The sequence below is a fragment of the Aspergillus neoniger genome (genome assembly GCF_003184625.1).
Source record: "Aspergillus neoniger CBS 115656 unplaced genomic scaffold BO87scaffold_4, whole genome shotgun sequence".
Taxonomy (NCBI): domain Eukaryota; kingdom Fungi; phylum Ascomycota; class Eurotiomycetes; order Eurotiales; family Aspergillaceae; genus Aspergillus; species Aspergillus neoniger.
In genome coordinates, this window is record NW_020291132.1 from 693,541 (window position 1) to 711,798 (window position 18,258).

The 18,258-nt window shown below is 49.8% G+C and overlaps 9 protein-coding genes across 9 annotated transcripts; 5 read left to right on the forward strand and 4 right to left on the reverse strand.

The window, feature by feature from the left end:
* Nucleotides 1-24: 24 nt before the first annotated feature.
* On the reverse strand, nt 25-2,605 carry akuA (putative DSB repair complex subunit Ku70). The gene is made up of 6 exons (XM_025620156.1): nt 2,386-2,605; nt 1,716-2,327; nt 810-1,656; nt 642-745; nt 346-573; nt 25-273 (listed from the first exon to the last, which is right to left on the reverse strand). Exons 1-6 carry the CDS (start codon nt 2,449-2,451, stop codon nt 169-171), a joined length of 1,962 nt encoding a protein of 653 aa, XP_025483738.1. The 5' UTR covers nt 2,452-2,605; the 3' UTR covers nt 25-168.
* Nucleotides 2,377-2,756, reverse strand: BO87DRAFT_164854 (uncharacterized protein). Its single transcript, XM_025618278.1, has one exon. The coding sequence runs from the start codon at nt 2,691-2,693 to the stop codon at nt 2,481-2,483; it is 213 nt and encodes a 70-aa protein (XP_025483739.1). The 5' UTR covers nt 2,694-2,756; the 3' UTR covers nt 2,377-2,480.
* A 12-nt stretch (nt 2,757-2,768) lies between these two features.
* BO87DRAFT_373151 (ferrochelatase HEM15) lies at nt 2,769-4,516 on the forward strand. Its single transcript, XM_025622464.1, has 3 exons — nt 2,769-3,193; nt 3,262-3,844; nt 3,906-4,516. The coding sequence occupies exons 1-3, from the start codon at nt 2,972-2,974 to the stop codon at nt 4,361-4,363; spliced, it is 1,263 nt and encodes a 420-aa protein (XP_025483740.1). The 5' UTR covers nt 2,769-2,971; the 3' UTR covers nt 4,364-4,516.
* A 646-nt stretch (nt 4,517-5,162) lies between these two features.
* Nucleotides 5,163-10,379, forward strand: BO87DRAFT_393703 (MFS general substrate transporter; the record flags this gene model as incomplete). Its single annotated transcript, XM_025625075.1, has 3 exons — nt 5,163-5,420; nt 5,478-6,850; nt 7,568-10,379. The coding sequence occupies 3 exons, from the start codon at nt 5,163-5,165 to the stop codon at nt 10,377-10,379; spliced, it is 4,443 nt and encodes a 1,480-aa protein (XP_025483741.1).
* A 547-nt stretch (nt 10,380-10,926) lies between these two features.
* Nucleotides 10,927-11,643, forward strand: BO87DRAFT_350994 (GFA family protein). The gene is made up of 2 exons (XM_025621106.1): nt 10,927-11,058; nt 11,126-11,643. The coding sequence occupies exons 1-2, from the start codon at nt 10,972-10,974 to the stop codon at nt 11,507-11,509; spliced, it is 471 nt and encodes a 156-aa protein (XP_025483742.1). The 5' UTR covers nt 10,927-10,971; the 3' UTR covers nt 11,510-11,643.
* Nucleotides 11,644-11,813: 170 nt separating this feature from the next.
* On the reverse strand, nt 11,814-12,972 carry BO87DRAFT_412888 (uncharacterized protein). Its single transcript, XM_025626531.1, has 3 exons — nt 12,800-12,972; nt 12,560-12,741; nt 11,814-12,476 (listed from the first exon to the last, which is right to left on the reverse strand). The coding sequence occupies exons 2-3, from the start codon at nt 12,642-12,644 to the stop codon at nt 11,884-11,886; spliced, it is 678 nt and encodes a 225-aa protein (XP_025483743.1). The 5' UTR covers nt 12,645-12,741; nt 12,800-12,972; the 3' UTR covers nt 11,814-11,883.
* Nucleotides 12,973-14,203: 1,231 nt separating this feature from the next.
* BO87DRAFT_412889 (oxidase ustYa family protein) lies at nt 14,204-15,357 on the forward strand (the record flags this gene model as incomplete). Its single annotated transcript, XM_025626532.1, has 5 exons — nt 14,204-14,444; nt 14,512-14,861; nt 14,913-15,003; nt 15,075-15,187; nt 15,235-15,357. The coding sequence occupies 5 exons, from the start codon at nt 14,204-14,206 to the stop codon at nt 15,346-15,348; spliced, it is 909 nt and encodes a 302-aa protein (XP_025483744.1). The 3' UTR covers nt 15,349-15,357.
* A 1,030-nt stretch (nt 15,358-16,387) lies between these two features.
* BO87DRAFT_422293 (uncharacterized protein) lies at nt 16,388-16,819 on the forward strand (the record flags this gene model as incomplete). The annotated part of the gene is made up of 2 exons (XM_025627107.1): nt 16,388-16,471; nt 16,541-16,819. The coding sequence occupies 2 exons, from the start codon at nt 16,388-16,390 to the stop codon at nt 16,817-16,819; spliced, it is 363 nt and encodes a 120-aa protein (XP_025483745.1).
* Nucleotides 16,820-17,388: 569 nt separating this feature from the next.
* Nucleotides 17,389-18,149, reverse strand: BO87DRAFT_373156 (uncharacterized protein; the record flags this gene model as incomplete). The annotated part of the gene is made up of 2 exons (XM_025622465.1): nt 17,895-18,149; nt 17,389-17,835 (listed from the first exon to the last, which is right to left on the reverse strand). A coding segment is annotated over exon 2 (163 nt), but the record flags the coding sequence as incomplete, so codon positions are not given.
* Nucleotides 18,150-18,258: the final 109 nt, after the last annotated feature.

Sequence of the window (18,258 nt, forward strand, 5' to 3'; positions counted from 1 at the left end):
TGGGACAAAACAGTTACATCGCCTAAGAAGCGTTTCCATTCATGTTCTCGTTGAAGGATTCCTATCTTCGACCGTCCAACCCCACGATTAATTACAAGCTCATGCTATCAAATAACGACAGCCACCATTAGGGGTGTTAAATAGTGGATCAAACAAGTGCATGCCATGCTACTGCTCCAAGAACTCCTCTACCCGCTCAATAAGATCCGCTTTCTTACCGGCATTTGAGCGTCCATTGGAGGTCAAGAAATCTTTCAGAATGGCGACCGTAAGCTAGAAACCGCTGGTCAGTAAAATGTCATAGATATCATCAAGAGGCCATGTAGGACGCTTGTGCTGGCTTACCTTGGATAGCGTCCCCTTCTCGTGATGCCTGCGGACCTCTTCCTCTAGGTTTCCGGAGCCCTCCTCGACCTTGATTTTCTTCGATGGTTTGGAGTCTTCGGTTTCGCTTGCTCGGTCTTTGGATCCTCTTTTCACGAGGGTGCTTGTTGGGTGAGGGGCCGCTGTTGAGGTTTTGGCGTGTTGTTTCTCGAGTTCCTCGGCCCAGGATAAGACGTAGTCGCCGGCGCGCTGGGGTAGAGTTGTTAGTTAGGTAAACATTGGAGAGGCATTTGTTGTGTTGGGTATGATGGATGTACCTTGTCGATTTGGCGATATTTGGGAATGGTTTTGTCTTCTGGCTTTTCAGGGAGATCTTCGTCTAATGCGAGAGCTTGTAGGATGCGGTAGTGCCATTGAAGGGCTGGTTACAGGCTGTCAGCTTCCCACCCATAATATACGAGGAGTGGATGGCGGAGTTGACTTACATGGATTGGGGTATCTGAGAGGCTCGTACACCCCCTTCGGCAGCTGCAATTGTTGAACGACCACGCGCATCTGATCGATTAATGACTCCGGGGCGACATTCAACGTGGTTTCGGGGTTCTGCCGGATATCGTCTGCGAAAGGCAGGGGAAGAATCCACATGCCAGGAGGGTACTTTTGTACGCCATTCTCATCAAGCTTTTCTTCGCCTGCAATCATAGCGGCGAGGACGGGGCCAGCACCCTTGCGCGCAATGAACCAGACGAGTGCCATCTTCTTGTTACGCAAAAGCGTCTGGTGCAATGCAGAAAATACTCGCGAGGAGCCTACATAGTCTTCCTCGGATGGATAGATAAAGTATGGGTGTTTGACGTTCGCCCAAAATGGAAGCGCAGTGATAGGCTTGAACCCTATAACCCTGATCACTGGCTCACCGAAGTCCCTGAGCGCCTTCTGTTCATCAGGCGAAAAGGTAACTTGGTCTCCACCGAACTTATATGCCTTTCTGATCTCCCATTTCTCGACATTACGGCCAGTATCATCTGCAGAATGGGTAGTCACGCCTTTCGCGACCACAGGCTTCTCGCCGTTCAGCCAGATGAAGGAATTTCTAGCGGGCGCTTGCCTTCGTAAGAGTATATAGCCCGATACCGAGATCTTGAAGTCTGGCCCGAGTTCTAAAGGCATGTTCGAGAAATGAGTGCGACGCGGGACCGTTCTTGAGTTGATACTGGATAGAAGCGTGTTGAGAAGTGAAATCCCGTCCCCGGTCGCTGTCGCCGCCTTTGAATCTGTTTGTAGATACGTAGGCGCCTCTGGATCGTTGGGCGATGACTTGTAGATAATATCCTTTGTATATGGAGTGAGTATTGACCACTACCACTTTGCCATAGAGTATGATAGCTTACGTCATAGAACTTGCTGTTCATGAATTCATGCTCAGGACGTGAGATCGGAAACAGCTCAATGGTGACACCAAGATCGTAAAGATCCTTAGCACGTACAGTCGCGGCCGACCGTAGGGTTTTATCATCACCATGGGGGTTGTCATTGTCGGTTATGATGAACAAGCGACGGGAGAGGAAATTTGGCGCTCTGGATGTGAATATCTGGTTGGCGCAGAATAGGACGTTTGCCATAGAGACTTGCTCTTTCGCCGGAGCTAGAATGTCCCTTGAGTCTCCATCATCATCCACCAGCGCTCGAAGTTCTTGGACCTCCTGGGCCGAAGGAACATCCAGGTCAGTGAAGAGGTAGCAGTTGGGGTAGGAGAGGTCTCCGCGACTGTCTTCATCTTCTTCGAAGAACTTGGACGCCTGCGTCCCAAACAGCAAAACCCCCATCATGTCTTGTGGATTGGATATGATTCGTTGTTGCATAAAGTGATAAGCGCATTTGAGCGCTGCTGTAGTGGGTGATTCTTGGGTGTGTTTCTTAGGGTCTGCTGAGGGACGAGGCGTCAACATGGAATCGCTGACATCGATTGCGAAGAGGACTGCATCTTTGACTGATCTGTAGCTCTGATCTTATCGTCAGTTCCAGACTTTCAGTCCAGGCTCATGGGTAGGATGTGCGTACAGTCTCATCAATCTCCTCCTCTTCCTCAGCCGCTTCATCTTCGCGATGTGGGTTACCGTCCGCCATACTGGTTGTGGTAGAGTGGGTTGAAGTATTCAAAGTAGTATCGAAATGAAGACAGGGAAGTATAAAGCTTTTAGATAAGTTGCATTCGAAATAAGGAACAAGTGGGGCTGTTGTGTCTGCCTGTTTGGCCTCTGCTGCCTGCAGCCGAGGGGAGATCTAGTATCTATATCGTCACTGGATCCCGTCGCGAGGGACGCGATAAAACCGGCGGGCAGAAAGACGCGGGGAGACACGAGCATCATGTGATGTCCATCCGGTAATTGATGACGCTAGGTGGCCGGTCATTGGCTGTCGGGGGTCGGAGTTAGTCGTGGTATCGATGCTCCGTCATCAAGCCGTTCTGGACTTTTCAGCTTCCAGAAGGCCTTGCGCTGTTGTATACACCCACTACCTCTTCTTGCCACTCGTCTATCAATCGATTATTTAATGCAGGCTTGAATTGTTCATCCATTTGCGCGATACGAACGGCCTTTCCTTGTACCTCCTTTGACTAGCTTACCCGATCCTACAATTACCTGTCATGGCTCTCCGCCGCCCGTTTACTCTTCCCCGGCAATTGCTGCGACCGGCATCTCGCACCCTGTTCGGATATGAGCAGGAACAAAGACGTGGGCTAGCGACAACGGTGCCTCCAGTTACCCAGGATGCAACAGGCTCTAAGGGCCCTACGGCCATGGTCTTCCTCAACATGGGAGGGCCCTCGACGACAGACGAAGTAGAGGATTTCCTCAGCCGGCTCTTTGTACGTATCCGACCATGGCAAGCTGTCATTTTGGCTGCAATATTTCTAACAGTTTACTTTTAATAAAGGCCGACGGCGATTTGATTCCTCTAGGCAGGTTCCAGAATTACCTCGGGCCTCTCATTTCAAAGCGACGCACACCCAAGATCCAAAAACAGTACGCGGACATTGGCGGAGGCTCACCCATCAGGAAATGGTCAGAATATCAATGTGAAGAAATGTGCAAGCTGCTGGATAAGATCAACCCGGAGACTGCGCCTCACAAGCCGTATGTCGCCTTCCGTTACGCCAACCCGCTGACGGAACAAATGTATACACAATTGCTAGAAGATGGTTTTGGCAATGGCAAGGGCGGTCGTGCGGTCGCTTTTTCGCAATACCCCCAATATTCCTGCTCTACTACAGGTAGCTCTCTGAATGAGCTGTGGAAATGGAGGAATCGGCTGGAGGGCAAGCGAGCAAACGGAAACGTGGACACTTCCGGAGCCATCCAGTGGAGCGTTATCGACAGATGGCCTACACACCCTGGCCTTGTGGAGGCGTTTGCGAGAAACATTGAGGACCAACTCAAAACCTATCCGGAAGATAAGAGGAATGGAGTGGTTCTCTTGTTCTCGGCCCACAGTTTGCCCATGAGTGTTGTGAACAGAGGTGATTCCTTGAGGAACCTGTTACGAAGTCCCGGTGGCTAACCGAGTACTTTCTCTTTTAGGTGATCCCTACCCAGCCGAGGTCGCTGCAACTGTGCATGCGGTCATGCAAAGACTCAACTTCAGCAACCCTTACCGCCTCTGTTGGCAGTCTCAGGTTGGACCAAAGGCTTGGCTGGGGGCGCAGACTAGCGATACCGTTCAAGAGTATGTGAAGCGTGGACAGACTGACATTGTCCTCGTACCAATCGCCTTCACCAGCGACCACATCGAGACTCTGTATGAGCTGGATCTCGAAGTCATGGAAGAGGCGAATCACCCGGGTGTCAAGCGGGCCGAAAGTCTGAACGGCAGCCCTGTATTCATCCAAGCCCTTGCAGATCTTGCTAAAGAGCACTTGCACAAGGGCGAGAAATGCTCGCTGCAAATGACGCTGCGTTGTCAAGGCTGCAAGAGTGAGAGGTGCTTGGAGCAGAAGAAGTTCTTCGCTGGTGAACAGGGAGCGTCCCTGGTAGTATAATTTACCAGGAACCAGAGTTTCCTTTTTTTTCTTTTTCTCTTAGAAGGGTTCTGTTCTTTGAGATGTGTATGTGAAGGCGTTCTCTGTACGATAGTCTGTGTGTCTATACAAGCAATAAGCAACGAGCTACAACCATTGAGTTTACGATTTCGGCAAATTCCTCATGTGGGCGAATAGGCTTTCCTGTGAATTAAACCAGTCAGTGGCAGAATCACCGTCGTACTAGTGTTTTAACTCCTGGCAGTTCCTATGGAGAGTTTCTGGAACTGGGAAGGGGTACTACTGTAGATAGTCGACAGCGTGGAGTGATGTAAGTGGCCCGAGGCGGCGGGTAGTCCAGGGCGTTATCGCCGAGCTGACTTGCCTTGCTTCTGAGATTTCTGAGACTTGCATACCCGGGGCTGATCCCCGAGAAATGGGCTTGAACCGTGAAACATCTCCCACAATCACCACCCACCACCAGTCATGGCCATTTCTAGGCTGAAATTCTAGAATCACGTCACCACTACCTACCGATAAGATACTGACATGCGCTGGCATGTGTTCCATCCCAGCATTTGCTGACCTGTCGTGTGTTTCATGCCGATTGATAAGCGAATGGCTCGGAGTTTAACTTAGTAAACGGACTACCATTTAACTATCTGGTCTCCTTGCCGGCTTTCCCCCCGCCCGGTTTTCTCAAATGTTTTGAGCCCACCTCAGGTGTTGTACTGTTTCAACCCCAGAGCAAGCAAATGTAGGCACCAGCCTAGTTGCTCTACCCATTATTCTGCTTCTAAGGTGCGAAACCGCTCGCACCATGTCCACAATCAGGCGCGGCGCATCGCCGACTGCGCATACCGAGGTTGGTCCGGGATTGCAAGCCGGACTGGACGCTTCTGCGCCAATTGATACTGGACTGGAGACTTGGGAAGACCCCATGCACACCCATGAGCGAACCCCTCTATTGGAACAAGACAACGAAGAGTCGCTACCGGAGCATGGCCATCGGGCTAACCCACCAAATGATGATCCCGTCGGCCAGGGGGGTTTCTGGCAGACATGGAGACGGCCAAGCGTGAGTCTCCATCAACAATGGACAATGGTCGTGCCCGCGACTTCTGACACGTAACAGATCCTTTGGATTCTTCCATTTCTTGTCTTCTATATGCTAGGTATCGGCGGCACTGCAGTGCCCAAAATCAACCTGATGATGTCTCTCATTTGCAGGGACTATATGGCGAACAAGGCGACCCAGGACCCGGGTTTCACGTATCTGCCTGTCATCATTGGAAATAAGAATTCGCAGTGTCAGACACCCGAAGTCCAGTCATTGCTTGCTCAGTTCCAGTTATATTTCAATCTCCTGGCCGGGATACTATCTGCGCTGGCATGCCCCAGACTCGGTCACCTATCAGATCGCTACGGTAGGACAAAGATACTGGCCCTCAACGCATTGGGGACCATTTTGGCGGAGGCTATCTTCGTCTTTGTCTCAGCCAAGCCAGATCTTGTGTCTGTGCATGTGCTTCTACTGGCTGCCATCGTCGATGGCGTCTGTGGTTCTTTCACCACCATCATGGCACTGACAATGTCGTATGCCTCCGACTGCACCATCCCAACGAAGCGGAGTGCGGCATTCGGGTACGTATACGGTTCTCTTTTCGCTGGAACCGCAGCTGGGCCTCTGCTGGCGGCTATCTTGATTAAGAAAACAGGCCAGGCACTGAGTACCTTTGAGGCCTCGTTGGCCCTGAATGTTCTCTACCTCATTGCAGTCATGACCATCATCCCAGAATCATTATCGACAGACCAGCAGCGGCAAGCGCGGGACAGTCATCGAAGAAAAGTCATCGACGAAGGGGAGGCAGGCTGGCTGAGCCTGGAGAACCTCAACCCCAAAAGGCTAATTACACCTTTGGCTGTTTTGCTACCGCCAGTAGGACGTCCCGGCACGCTTTTCCCCAATCGCCACGGCGCGACCCCGGCTTTGCGCAGGAATATCATTCTTCTTACAGCGATGGATACCATTGCATTCGGGGTAGCGTTGGGAACCGCTCAAGTGATCATCATTTATGCCGAGTACAAATTTGACTGGGGCAATGTGGAATCAAGCCTCTTCATATCGATTATAAGCATCGCCCGGGTCGTCAACCTTTTTGTTGTATATCCGATCATCATCGCAATCTTCCGTGAACCACCAAAACCAGATCACATCGTTCCCGGCTCCAGCACCTGCGAGATTGTTATTATACGACTTTCGCTTTTCCTAGACATGGTTGGGTATGTGGGTTTTGCGATGTCATATCAGGGTTCCATCATGGTATTCTCGGGGATCGTCATGGCACTTGGCGGCATGGGGATACCGACAATGCAATCCTCTCTCACGAAACATGTCCCTCGTGAACGGTTGGGTCAGATCCTTGGCACAAAAGGGCTCTTGCATGCTCTGGCTCGAGTGATCTCTCCAACCGCTTGCAGCCTCCTTTACAGCCTGACGGTTGGAAAGTTCACTCCAGCGATATTTGTTGTCCTGGGGGCCTTGTTCTTGCTCACCTTCTGTGCCAGCTTCTTCATCAAACCACATGGTATGTGACCTACATACCTCATTGTCTAGGAAGGTCTGCTAACGACTCTGTGCTTGACAGTTACTCTTGACGACTCTTACCCAAATAGTCCTCGAGATGAGGCTAATGACGAAGGCTTCGTGGCGGATCCTATTCTCTAGTGATGCTAGAAGTGGAGCCTAGCAGTTACTATACTACGCGCGTCCGCTGATCTGGGTCACGATTAGACTGATCTTCGTGACGATCGGCGTATAGATTTGTTCAATTATATATGTGATTTTTGGGTAGCAGTTTATACATTCGATAGAATTCGCCAAAGGACCACTGTAGCATGATTCCATGGACTAATTGTCAGAGTATAAGGTAGTAAGTCTGAGAAAAGGCCGGGTAAAGGATGTTAGTAAGACGAGTGGGCACACCGGGAAAAGACCGGATGCGGTACGGCGGGCGGTAGCGACCAACTCGACCAAGCTGGTGCAAACTTTCCGACCGACAAGCTCCGAATCCCTCCTACTCCATCATAGAACTCCAATTGTCTCAATTGACCAGCCGGCGCGGGGTTCCTGACGGTTCCTCTGTCATTGAATCCTCGTAGCCTTCTTTTTCACTTAATGATTTAGTGGTGATCCGAGCCAGCCCGCTGTCAGCGGTGCGCAAGGTTAACCACCATGGTCTCCAAACCCACCAGCGGCACACCAGCTGTGCCATCACGAAATGCCCTACGAGTCCTCCGTCGATTGGCTCTTGCAGGATCGACTGTGGGAAGCTTTTGCACGGTTGCAGCCATTACCTACGACGTCCATCGTCGGGTGCGCGTTGCGGAACGAATTGTCGAAAACAAGCGGGCCCTGCAAACCTCAGCCCCGAACTACGATGCAACATCTGCAGCAAGGAGACTAGCACGTATGATGGAGGCGGCTGAGGCAGGAGAGTTTATGGGCTTGGAATCACTAAAGGAGCAAGATCGGAAGTTCAGAGAAGCGCAAGCTGTCCCCGCTGGGGTGGACGTCCGTGGTGACGACTTGAGCTGGGATGTCCAGCTGCAAGACCAACAACCTGCTGCCCCTACGGAGACTTATATGGACACTGCACGCTCAAAGTTGATTGACACCTTTACTCCCGGACAAGTACCAGCCAATTTGACCTCAGCTCCCGATCTCCCTCCGAACCTAACACGATCGACCGATGCACTGGACCGAGCAAAATCCGCCCTTGCCAATGCGAACCAAAGAACAACCGAAGGTCATGAGAAACAAACAGAAGATGTAGCTCAATGGCATGATTCAGTCACAGAAGAAATGCAAAAGTTTCTTGACCACGGTCGCCCTATTGATGCCGCCCACTTGTTTTTGGACGCCCACCCCGCGACGTTGAACGGCATATCTACAGATAGACGGGAAGTTACGGTCAAGACATTTTATGCGAATTGCAGAGAAGAAAACGTTATGGTTGCGAGGAACATTTTCGAGCGCCTAGAAGATGTGGACAAAGTGTCTCCTGGTATGTGGAAAGTTTTGATGTTCGCGCTAGCGAGAAAGGGGAGCATCGAATCCGTCGCCACTATATTTACCCGATACATGCACAAATTCAAAGTGCCACCGGAAATGGTCGATATCGTGCTCCGATGTTTACTAGAGTCTCATCGACTTACTACGGCCAAATGGTTTCTTCTGCGGAACCTCGAGGTTGATCGTGGCTGCGGCTTATGCGGCGCCTATCTCGCCGGGCTTTGGAAGAAGACAAGGAGTATCGAGCTTTTGAACGGGCAATTGAAGAAGATCCTGACTATCCTTCCACGCTTGGGAAAGGAACCCACTGACAAGCTCTTTAACCCCGTGATCAAAGCATACGTGGAATTCGGTCGGCTGGCTGATGCGGAAGCACTGGTTAAAGACATGACGACTAGATACGGCATTCCACTTCGCTGCCGAACAAAGGGTCTTTTGGTATTTGGAAGGGCTTTGGCCTGTGATTGGGAGGGCGTGGACGCTGGGTTACAGCAGATGCATGAGCTTAAGCTGACCTCGAGGAAGTATGACTTTACGCCGATATTTGACCGCATCTTCCTCGAATACTGGGTATCACATTCCGGTGAAGAGATCCGCGAGTTTGTCTACCGTTATATCGAGAAGTTCCAGATGGTTCCCGACAAAATTCTTTACAAGCACATTCTGGAGGCATTCGTGGAAAAGGGTAATAAGGAAATGGTTGATGAATTTGTGCGGTTCGCACGTGAGCGCCGTTGGCCGAACTTCATCAACGAGCAGGAATTCTTGGAAATGCTCCGAAAACGTCGACACGCTCTTGAGGAAGCGCCAGTGGGATTCTGGCAGATGCTGCAGGCAGCTCGTGCGAAGTATGGACAAGCTGCCACATCGCAACAAGTGCTTGGATATGACCAGCGGTCATTCCCACTCGCGGAAGTCAACTTGATGCCGTACACGCAGGACCCGTTACCGTGGTATCAACGAACGCTGCAACACATGACTCCCTCGAGGCCAGTTGACCAATACCAAAAGCTCCACAAGCAGATGTCTCATTACATGCATGTCGGTAAGCTGACGGAGGCGTTGAAATGCTTTGAGAATGCCAAGAACGCGCGGTTCCAATTCAAGCAGTTGCATGTTGAACTCGCAGTAATCTGCACTCTGCTTGAAGAGGGTGTCGGTGCTGCTCGTGCTTTGATCGACTCCGAGTGGAAGAATATTCGCCACTTGGTTCGCTTCTTCCCCCAGTTCTTCCGCCAGATCATGGAGGTCGACTCTGAGGCTGAAGGCCAGCTGATCAATATGGCCGTGCTTCGCTTCTATGAGCTGTGCTGGTCAAACAAGAAGATGACAGTCAAGCACCACATCACGGTAGCCACCAGCAGAAGACTGATCGCAGTGAAGAAGCCTGAGTTGGCCGTTGATCTGCTGGCCAATGTCTACATGTCCCGCTTCCGGCACTCGTTGGCATATGATGGTGTCTGCATGAAAATGTTCATACGTGCGTTTGCCGCGACTGGTAATCTGCATGGCATGCGGTGGTGCATCTTGACCGCTCTGGCCCGAGGAAGCGCACTTAACCGTGACTTTGTCATCGAAGCCCGCCGGGTCACTGGAAACCTGCAACGTCAGCTAAGCTCGGCCGAAGGATCTAAGGATGCGTCACGGGACATGGAGAAGATCGAATATCTGACGCATGCCGTTGAACTTCTGGAGAAGAAGAGCCAGGGCGATCCCCAGCTGTGGCAGCTCAAGACAAACCCGACGGTGAAAAAGGCCGGTCGCCGGCTACTCAAGCGCCCTCTCGATGAACGGCGTCTGTACAAGAAGGCCCATCTCCAGGAGACGATTGAGGGCTGGGATGAGGAATATGAGTTGGAGGCCGTACTGGGCCGCATTGACATTGACCCGAAGTCGATTGCGCTTCGATGGAGCGAGAAGCACTGTCTGGGGCAGATTCGTGAGATTGATGATCTGCTGTGAGTTCGGGGTGGCATTCGTTCTATATCACTTCCACTATTGTTGTATTATGTTTGTATTTCCGGCTGTGTGCTTGTGTATATATCCCATGCTGCCATGTTCAATACTGTGTATACTACTTGTGATCTTATCCTGCAATTGGGTTTGTATGAATATTCCTGCGAATTCAAGTGCAGACTTCATTGAAAAGCATCCTAGATGTACAAATATGTAAATCATCACTCCTAGGGTAGTTCAGACGCACTATCTGCATAGACTCACCGAGACCGTCAGGAACAATCAACGCGCATGGTTCAGTATTTTCCATCGTGTGTGGACTAATTATAGATACAAGCCCGGTTTCACTTTCTCTTGGCTTCGTATTCGGTGTCAATTGCTGTCCACCATCACAGTATAAAAATAGCTTCCAAATTATGCTAGTATGGACCCTAGTGGGTCAAAGCTGGGTACCAAGCATTCTGGCTCTGAAGCATACTGTAGTATCTGTGATTCCCGAACCACGCCCTTCCAGTGACACGCCGAACTTCTGATAATATAAAAGCCCGAAAGCTGTTTATTCTGTTCGCCACAACCACCCCCTCCCCCAGCCCTCATTATGGCTCAGAACAACCTGACTGGCGCCTGTCTCTGCAGGAACATCACATATCGCATTACCTTGCCAGATCCAGAGACATACCCAAAGGTACTATTCCCCAATTCAACTATCTACAATCATATAATCTACCAAGTCCACCACTAACAAATACCAGCTGATCATCTGCCACTGCACCCACTGCAAACGCTACACGGGCTCGAGCTTCTCTGCCAATATTATCATCCCACGGGCTTGTTTCGAGTACACGAAGGGTACACCCAAGCTATATACGGACAGCAGTAAGAGGGGTGTACAGGTACTACGCGAGTTCTGTCCTGATTGCGGAACACCGTTCACGTCACGGTCGAGTGATGATGAGGCAGTTGTCGCGGTGAAGTCGGGGACGCTTGATGATGAGCATCGGGTTAAGTGCTCGGAGTTGGAAATGGAGATATATTATCATCGGAAAGATGGGTGGGTGGATGGGTTGGGAGGTGAGGAGGTGAAGAGGGTGGATGGGAGTATGGGGAGTTCGTCTGGAGAGGCTGAAGGGTATTGAGGATTATAGTTGGACAGAACGATGCGGGTGGGAAGTTTATTAAGTTGTGGTCACTTGGCCTTGATGAGGAAGCTAGGATATTATCAGCCTGGTTACTCTATATTGTATAACCGCATGGTACGCTGTCAATTCACTGGCTTTTTTAAATTCGACACTCCAGAGTACACGGTACCACAGACTAGAGGGGAAAGTATAGATGCTCGTACTAGATAAGCACATAGATAAACAAGGGGTTTCCTTAGTTGAAGAGGGTTTGTGACCTTCTCGAGCCAACGCATTTGGACATGTCTGGTATCGACGAACACACCAGGTAAAATTGTATTATTGCAATGAACGGATAACGAACACTAGTACTAGAATGAAAAGGCCGTGGGCTATTCTTCCTCAACTGACAGGGGATATGGCCGTAACTCCTGAAACCGTGCCCGGACTCTCTCCATGATATCAACAATAGTTGGGTCTTCCTCAACAATCTCCAACTGTACGCTAAATTGATACATGGAAAGGACTTGGTCGATAATCCGATCAGCTTTCCATTTCAGGATGGACAATGGTCTGTCGCCTGGGTGCACGTGCCGGCGTGGGCTTCGGGTCGATTTGTTTGTCTTTTTCCAGAAGCAGTGGTCACCCGCTGAGTTATTTGGCCTGTGATATTCCTCAGGCCTGGACAAATCACGCCTACTGGGCCGGTGATAATTCGGAAGATCGGCCTGCGTAGAGTCGAGGAGCGCCCCGTCTGCAGTTAGATTCATAGCCGGCTCAGTGAAGTGCTCGACGGTAAATAGAACACAGTCTTCTAGAAGCTCCGGAGCCATTGTGGTGGTGTTCATGCTCATCTCCGGCCCTCCGACTATAGCTTGGTCAAGTTCACTGGGGGCACGGGAGCTCAAGGTCGAGGAAGCGCGGCCATCCGGACAGCCAAGCTCGCGAGAATCTTTGTCGTTATCTTTCTGCTTTAAGCGCTCTCCTAGTGATAAAGTGAGAAAGTGGGGGACAGAAGCAGAGTAAGAAGTAAAAAAGGCAAACTAAGATGCCCACAAAAGCACTCACGTCGTTTGCGTTGCGACAGCCGGTTCTGGATCCGCCGCCGATCTTTGATATCGATGATCCCGTGCAGGTTGTCTTCCATGTTCATAGAAAGGGGGAGGTCCCTCTCGTGTGGGGGGAGTGAAATACGAGTCTTACCTTATAATCAATTCTTGGCTGGTGGTCTCCCCTCCCAGTAAGTGGTACTAGTGGTGTTAGATGGGAAGCTAATGCACGAGGCGAGGCTTTGAGCGCGAAGCTCACCATTCAAGAAGCCCATTCCTTCCGACCCCGACATTCTTATCTCCGAATAAATTAACTTGATACCTGAGCGCATTGATAAGTGCGTCCAGGTTATAACCGAATTGAAGTGCGAAAGGTGCGAAATACAACTTAGGAAATGAAATCACCCGACCCATGTTCCCTAGGTAGCAAAATAGTATCGAAGCTACCTAATATTGAGGTAGAAGTCATTACTCCTTCCGCCACTATTCTTTCCCCCATCCTGATCACCCTATTATCCCTGTCAATGATATCATAGTGCTCTTACTCCCGATACATGCGCCCTTGCTCGCCACTGTGAATGGCACAGTGCGTGCCCTTCCTTGCCAATCCTGGTCTGAACCTCGGGTATCATTACCTCATGGCTGATCGCTTCGATACAAGTGGAAAACGTGGGCACAGACAGTGGTCAGAATATTGATTAGACTGTTATGCATCCGCCAAATCCGACCTCGAACACCGAATGGGGCCTCTCTGAATCCAGTGGATTTGCTCCCCGTAGCCGGTCCAGTAAGTTCTCAGTGCAATGGTGTATATGGCCTAGCCCGATATCTAGCAGCGGCCCTGTAGAGGCCGTACGTGCCAGCCGGCGCCATAGGAAAATGCAGTGTCCCAAATGCTCCTCCTGGGGCGAGTGAGTTGGTACCCCCACCCTCTCCGACAAGGCTTGTTCGTCGGCGACACGCTCGTTTCCTTCACGGTCGGCAAAAAAAGGCCAGCTGCCAAATTCTCGCTCTGAGCTTTCGAGCCAGATGCGAAATTCGGCTAGAGTCTCCTGCTCAATGCAGGAGACAGGTAGCCAGGCGTATGTTACTAGATCGAATTGACACCCGCGAGACCTTGCGACATTGGTGCTGTTTCCACAATGCTGGTAATTTGGAGAGGGCACATTTGTGACTTGGTTTCCTCTTGAGACGTATGAGGGTAGAGAGACAAGTACGATGAGTAAAAATAGAGATAGTACTATGGCCAAAAATAGAGCCCATGTTGTCCGCCACCATGGTATGGATGCTTTTCGTGATGATGCATCCGCGTCATGATCCTCATCGATGGGCAGGTGTCGATATTCTGATCCACAGATCATACTCTTCCCTAACACAGAGGAGAACCAAGCCATGGCTTGCGACCAATCTAGGGGACTAGTGAAGCAATTCCTGTTGCAGTGGATATGGAATATGGCTCAAAGATTATGTTCATCTGCAAAACCCTTAGAATCTGACACCTCTGACACCTCTGACACCTCTGACACCTCTGACACCTCTGACACCTCTGACGCTTCTCATGCCTCTGACATGATGGCTCGAGCAGCCTTGTCTCGGTTCGCATTACTTTCTCGCACAAAATTAACCGCGATTGAGACGGAGGACTGCGTTGTGGCAATTCGAAATGGCATGGAAACTGTCCAAGGTCGAGACGCAGGAAGGATCTCCTAGTGAGCCGCTCCTGGTTGAGAATGAAAGCATACAGTCCTCTCCGAGACGAAATAACGTGAGGAATGGGGCCCATATAGCCATATTGGTGGCAGTGAGCATTGTATCCTTCAGTATAGGATACTGGATACATGCAGCACCGCCTTGGGAAACCCGCGACGCATGTCGGCATCGTCGCCCGTCTGATATAGAATGGAGTATGTATTCTCGGATGCCAGGCAAATTTTGAGGCAGTCCTATACAGATGTTTGCTAACATAAACAGCATCTAAGCCTGCTGTAATCCCTTGGTCCCCATTGCGGTTGAATGGAGCACTGTACGCACAGAATAAGTTTCGTGGAGAGCCCAGTGCTCAGTTGGACAGCGAGTGGGATCGGTTTACAACAAATGGTGAGCCCTCCCCAAAACGACGTGAAAAGCACTTAAAAGTCTCCGCCAATGACAGAGTGAATATAGCTTGGATGGTAGAGACGGCAGTGGTACTGAATATCTCAATGGACGAAGTTCGCCAGTCGTCGAACGATGACTCCGTCGAAACACTCGTTCGGTTAGACCACGAGAATGGGGAAGGTTATATGGGTTCGCTGGAGCTATTTCACCAACTTCATTGTCTAGTAAGTTAGCATAAGTACATGATAGCTGCAGCTCCGAATTAACGGCTCTAGAATATTCTTCGGAAGTGGACTTATCTGGACTACTATCAACATACAGATCCTTTTTTCATGAGTACATCGAGCCACAGACGTGAACATACAGGTTAGTAGAAACTCACGAAATTCCATTCCTCCCCCCTGTCTCCTATCATTCTGTCTCTGATTACTCAGTAGACCACTGTATCGACATTATCCGGCAGGTTTTGATGTGCAATGGTGACATGGGCTTAATCATGTTTCATTGGGTCCAAGGAATGGCGGTCCCAACTCCGGACTTCAGCACCATGGTGAGTCAACTCGCTAACTTATGTTTACATTGGTTCTAAGTTTCCAGCATTCTTGTCGCGACCCTGAGGCCATACTGCAATGGGCCTTTGAGAGACAAGCTCCTATAAACCATCCGATCGAGCGAATTCCAGGACAGCAAAATCTGAGTTCTTTGCCTTAAATACCCGCGATTTCCCGCCCATGTTTAAATCCATCTACTTTTCCGCGGCTGTGTTCTCATTTATAATTAAAATTAAAATCAATTCCATGGATCGTGCAGTGTCATATAAAGTCTTGCGCCTTGTTCCAATGAATCCACAATTCGTCGCCTTGCTTGTTTACTGCGTTCTATTGTATCACGGTCCGCACCTCAACGTCATCAATTTTGTTGACTACTAACTCTTGAATACCGGCATTATGCCATGGTGTTTATGTTTCACTATATGTGGCGATGGCTAGCAATCTGTAAATCTTTTATGTGTTATGCCATCTCTTCCTATGATTGCCGCCTGGAAAGCTTATAAGATTTATGGCTGAACCAAGAAATGTATGAGATTATGCCCGTACTGTACGCTTACAACCCTGGCTGTGTGTACATTGGTCTTCGCAGATTTGGAGGCAGTACCTTTCAATATGCCAGGGCGTATCTTGCGCGAGAGAAAGTATGAATTATTACGAACAGCAAACAAATACGCAGCTAAGCATGCCATTTCTTAAATATGCAAACTACGACCCGGGTAATATATAGGTCCTTATGCGCTTCTTTTATTGTTGTCCTTTCATGACGCGAACATCGCCAGTATAATCAGTTTCTTTTTGCCAGTCAACAATGTCATTCGATTCGAGTGAGATGGGAGAATACAAAATAATCACAAGTGGGCACATATGCTCACCGGATCAGCTCTGGCCGCCAGATGACGGTCCCAAATAGGTGTCATCAAGGTCATGACAAGTAGCTGTCATAGTACTATGTCGCTTAGTGTGAACCCTGAATCGTGATGACATTATTGCTGACATTGTCATCCCTACTACTGTCTGTCAGCAATGGGAATGACACCATTGTTCCATGGCAAGATATATGTAACTTGGGCAAGGCACAGAAAGATAACACCAAGCGAAGGAAATTTGCTATTAGTAGCTGCACTCGATACTATATCCACCCCCTCGATAGCCAAATCCTCACTCCAATCCGAGATCATTGAATTCCCTGAGCCTCCAAAATGAAAGCCGTGTCTCTGGGTGTTATTCTTGTGACTGCGGCGGTGCAGATGGCCTCTGCTCTCCCTGCCCCCGCCTCCCAAAACGTGATGGATTCCTTTCCTACTGACCCATTTGGGCTGTTTTCTTCAAGATGAGATACTGACTTACAACAGGCTCGCGAAGAGAACACCAAGGACTTCCCCGTGCAGTATTGGGACAAGAGGGAGGAAGCCACCAAGGACTTCCCCGTGCAGTACTGGGATAAGAGGGAGGAAGCTACCAAGGACTTCCCTGTGCAGTACTGGGACAAGCGCGAGGAAGCCACCAAGGACTTTCCCGTGCAGTATTGGGATAAGAGGGAGGAAGCTACCAAGGACTTTCCTGTGCAGTATTGGGATAAGAGGGAGGAAGCCACCCAGGACTTCCCCGTGCAGTACTGGGACAAGAGGTAGGAGGCCAAATACTAATTTCCTCGCCGTTCCCTTCTGGACACAAGGTGAATATCGAGGTGGTTGTATTCAAACAGCCTGCAGGTTGTGATGCATTTGCTATTCTAATTAGCAACTGTGTACCTACTTAAGAGAGATCGAAGATGAGTTTATTGCCCTAAAAGTCTTTGTATACAGTTTAGCCGACCTTGCCTCTAGTGGTGCTTGTAGAGTAGTGCACCTAAACCCCCCTCCATTACATGTACATGACAAAGGTAGGTAGTGAAGGGCCGGTATATCAACTTTTATTATGAGGGGAAGCGTCGAATATCCTGCTACGATTCAACGAGGTCACTTTTATTTGAACAGGGAGGACGGCATTTTGGTTCGATATGCCTAGACTAAACTTATAGCGATTCACCTGTTGCATACTTTCCATGATCTCTCCGAAGCCTATATTGTATCATTTGCACCAGTAGTAGTTACATAGGATCCTTCTAAGACAGCCTTACCACTGGATGGGTGTTTCTACAAACTACCTGCCACTTACTGGAGGGTTACCACTTTACTAAAGTACAGAATTGTTATATCGAGGAGCTCAGTGCCATGCATTTATCTAGCAAGGTAGCTACTGGCACATTTTGGCCGTTACAGGCACATCCGCTCGAACAATCTCCTAACGGTTAAAAAGTCAAGGAAATTTTGGTTTCCTTCTTTAACCCCTACCGATGTCTGTGATGGTCATGCTCTGATTGGTTGTACGCCTGCGTTTGTCCATAAGATTCCCACCGAGCCATCTAACTCATTAACTGATCCCAATCCTGGCATTCGTGCTCTGTGCCGAACCCTGTCACTCCACCCTCGGGAGTCAATGTCTCCATAGTCAGGTCCGGACGGCACATGAGCGATTGTCGGAGAAGATCGGTACAGTGGCTGAAATGGCGAGGTGCAATCATGTCATCCATGCTCTGTTCCAGGAGGGTCTCATCGGGAGAAGTGGCGATCGAGATCAGTAACCAATATGCCTGTCGCATTGCATTCTAGGACGAAGACTTAGCAGGCTGGGCCATCCTGGAGTGTAGGGGGAGCATATTATTACCAAGCAATGCAATTGATGGAATATCGAGATGGCCGCTCGCTCCGGGGAAATAACGGGATGGCGAAAGAATCCTGCCTGGACAGGAAACAACTCACCCCACGCCTGATCCGTCAGTGGTGAAGGTCCATCCGCAAACGACGCATTGTATTCAAAAACTTGTCGCTGGGTATCCACTGTTTATCGTATGCATGAGCAAGAATACATTGGAGGGAGAAAAGAGAAGGTCAAAAGGAAAAGAGAGGAGATTGGGGTGGGGTAGCCGCACAAGGAATGATGACGGGTCTTCCGTGTTTATTAGTCAAGTATCCCGCGTAAAATGCACACAGCCCGTATACCATGAGAATCAAGCACAATACCAGTTCAT

Excerpts from the sequence above, each read along its gene's own strand:
- akuA (XM_025620156.1), bottom strand. The coding sequence starts at position 2,451 with ATGGCGGACGGTAACCCACATCGCGAAGATGAAGCGGCTGAGGAAGAG. Across the intron at positions 2,328-2,385 it reads AGGAGGAGATTGATGAGACT|AGCTACAGATCAGTCAAAGA; the intron begins GTACGCACATCC and ends CGATAAGATCAG. Across the intron at positions 574-641 it reads AATATCGCCAAATCGACAAG|CGCGCCGGCGACTACGTCTT; the intron begins GTACATCCATCA and ends ACTCTACCCCAG.
- BO87DRAFT_164854 (XM_025618278.1), bottom strand. The coding sequence starts at position 2,693 with ATGATGCTCGTGTCTCCCCGCGTCTTTCTGCCCGCCGGTTTTATCGCG.
- BO87DRAFT_373151 (XM_025622464.1), top strand. The coding sequence starts at position 2,972 with ATGGCTCTCCGCCGCCCGTTTACTCTTCCCCGGCAATTGCTGCGACCG. Across the intron at positions 3,194-3,261 it reads ATTTCCTCAGCCGGCTCTTT|GCCGACGGCGATTTGATTCC; the intron begins GTACGTATCCGA and ends CTTTTAATAAAG. Across the intron at positions 3,845-3,905 it reads CATGAGTGTTGTGAACAGAG|GTGATCCCTACCCAGCCGAG; the intron begins GTGATTCCTTGA and ends TTTCTCTTTTAG.
- BO87DRAFT_350994 (XM_025621106.1), top strand. The coding sequence starts at position 10,972 with ATGGCTCAGAACAACCTGACTGGCGCCTGTCTCTGCAGGAACATCACA. Across the intron at positions 11,059-11,125 it reads ATCCAGAGACATACCCAAAG|CTGATCATCTGCCACTGCAC; the intron begins GTACTATTCCCC and ends AACAAATACCAG.
- BO87DRAFT_412888 (XM_025626531.1), bottom strand. The coding sequence starts at position 12,644 with ATGAACATGGAAGACAACCTGCACGGGATCATCGATATCAAAGATCGG. Across the intron at positions 12,477-12,559 it reads GCTGTCGCAACGCAAACGAC|GAGAGCGCTTAAAGCAGAAA; the intron begins GTGAGTGCTTTT and ends CTTTATCACTAG.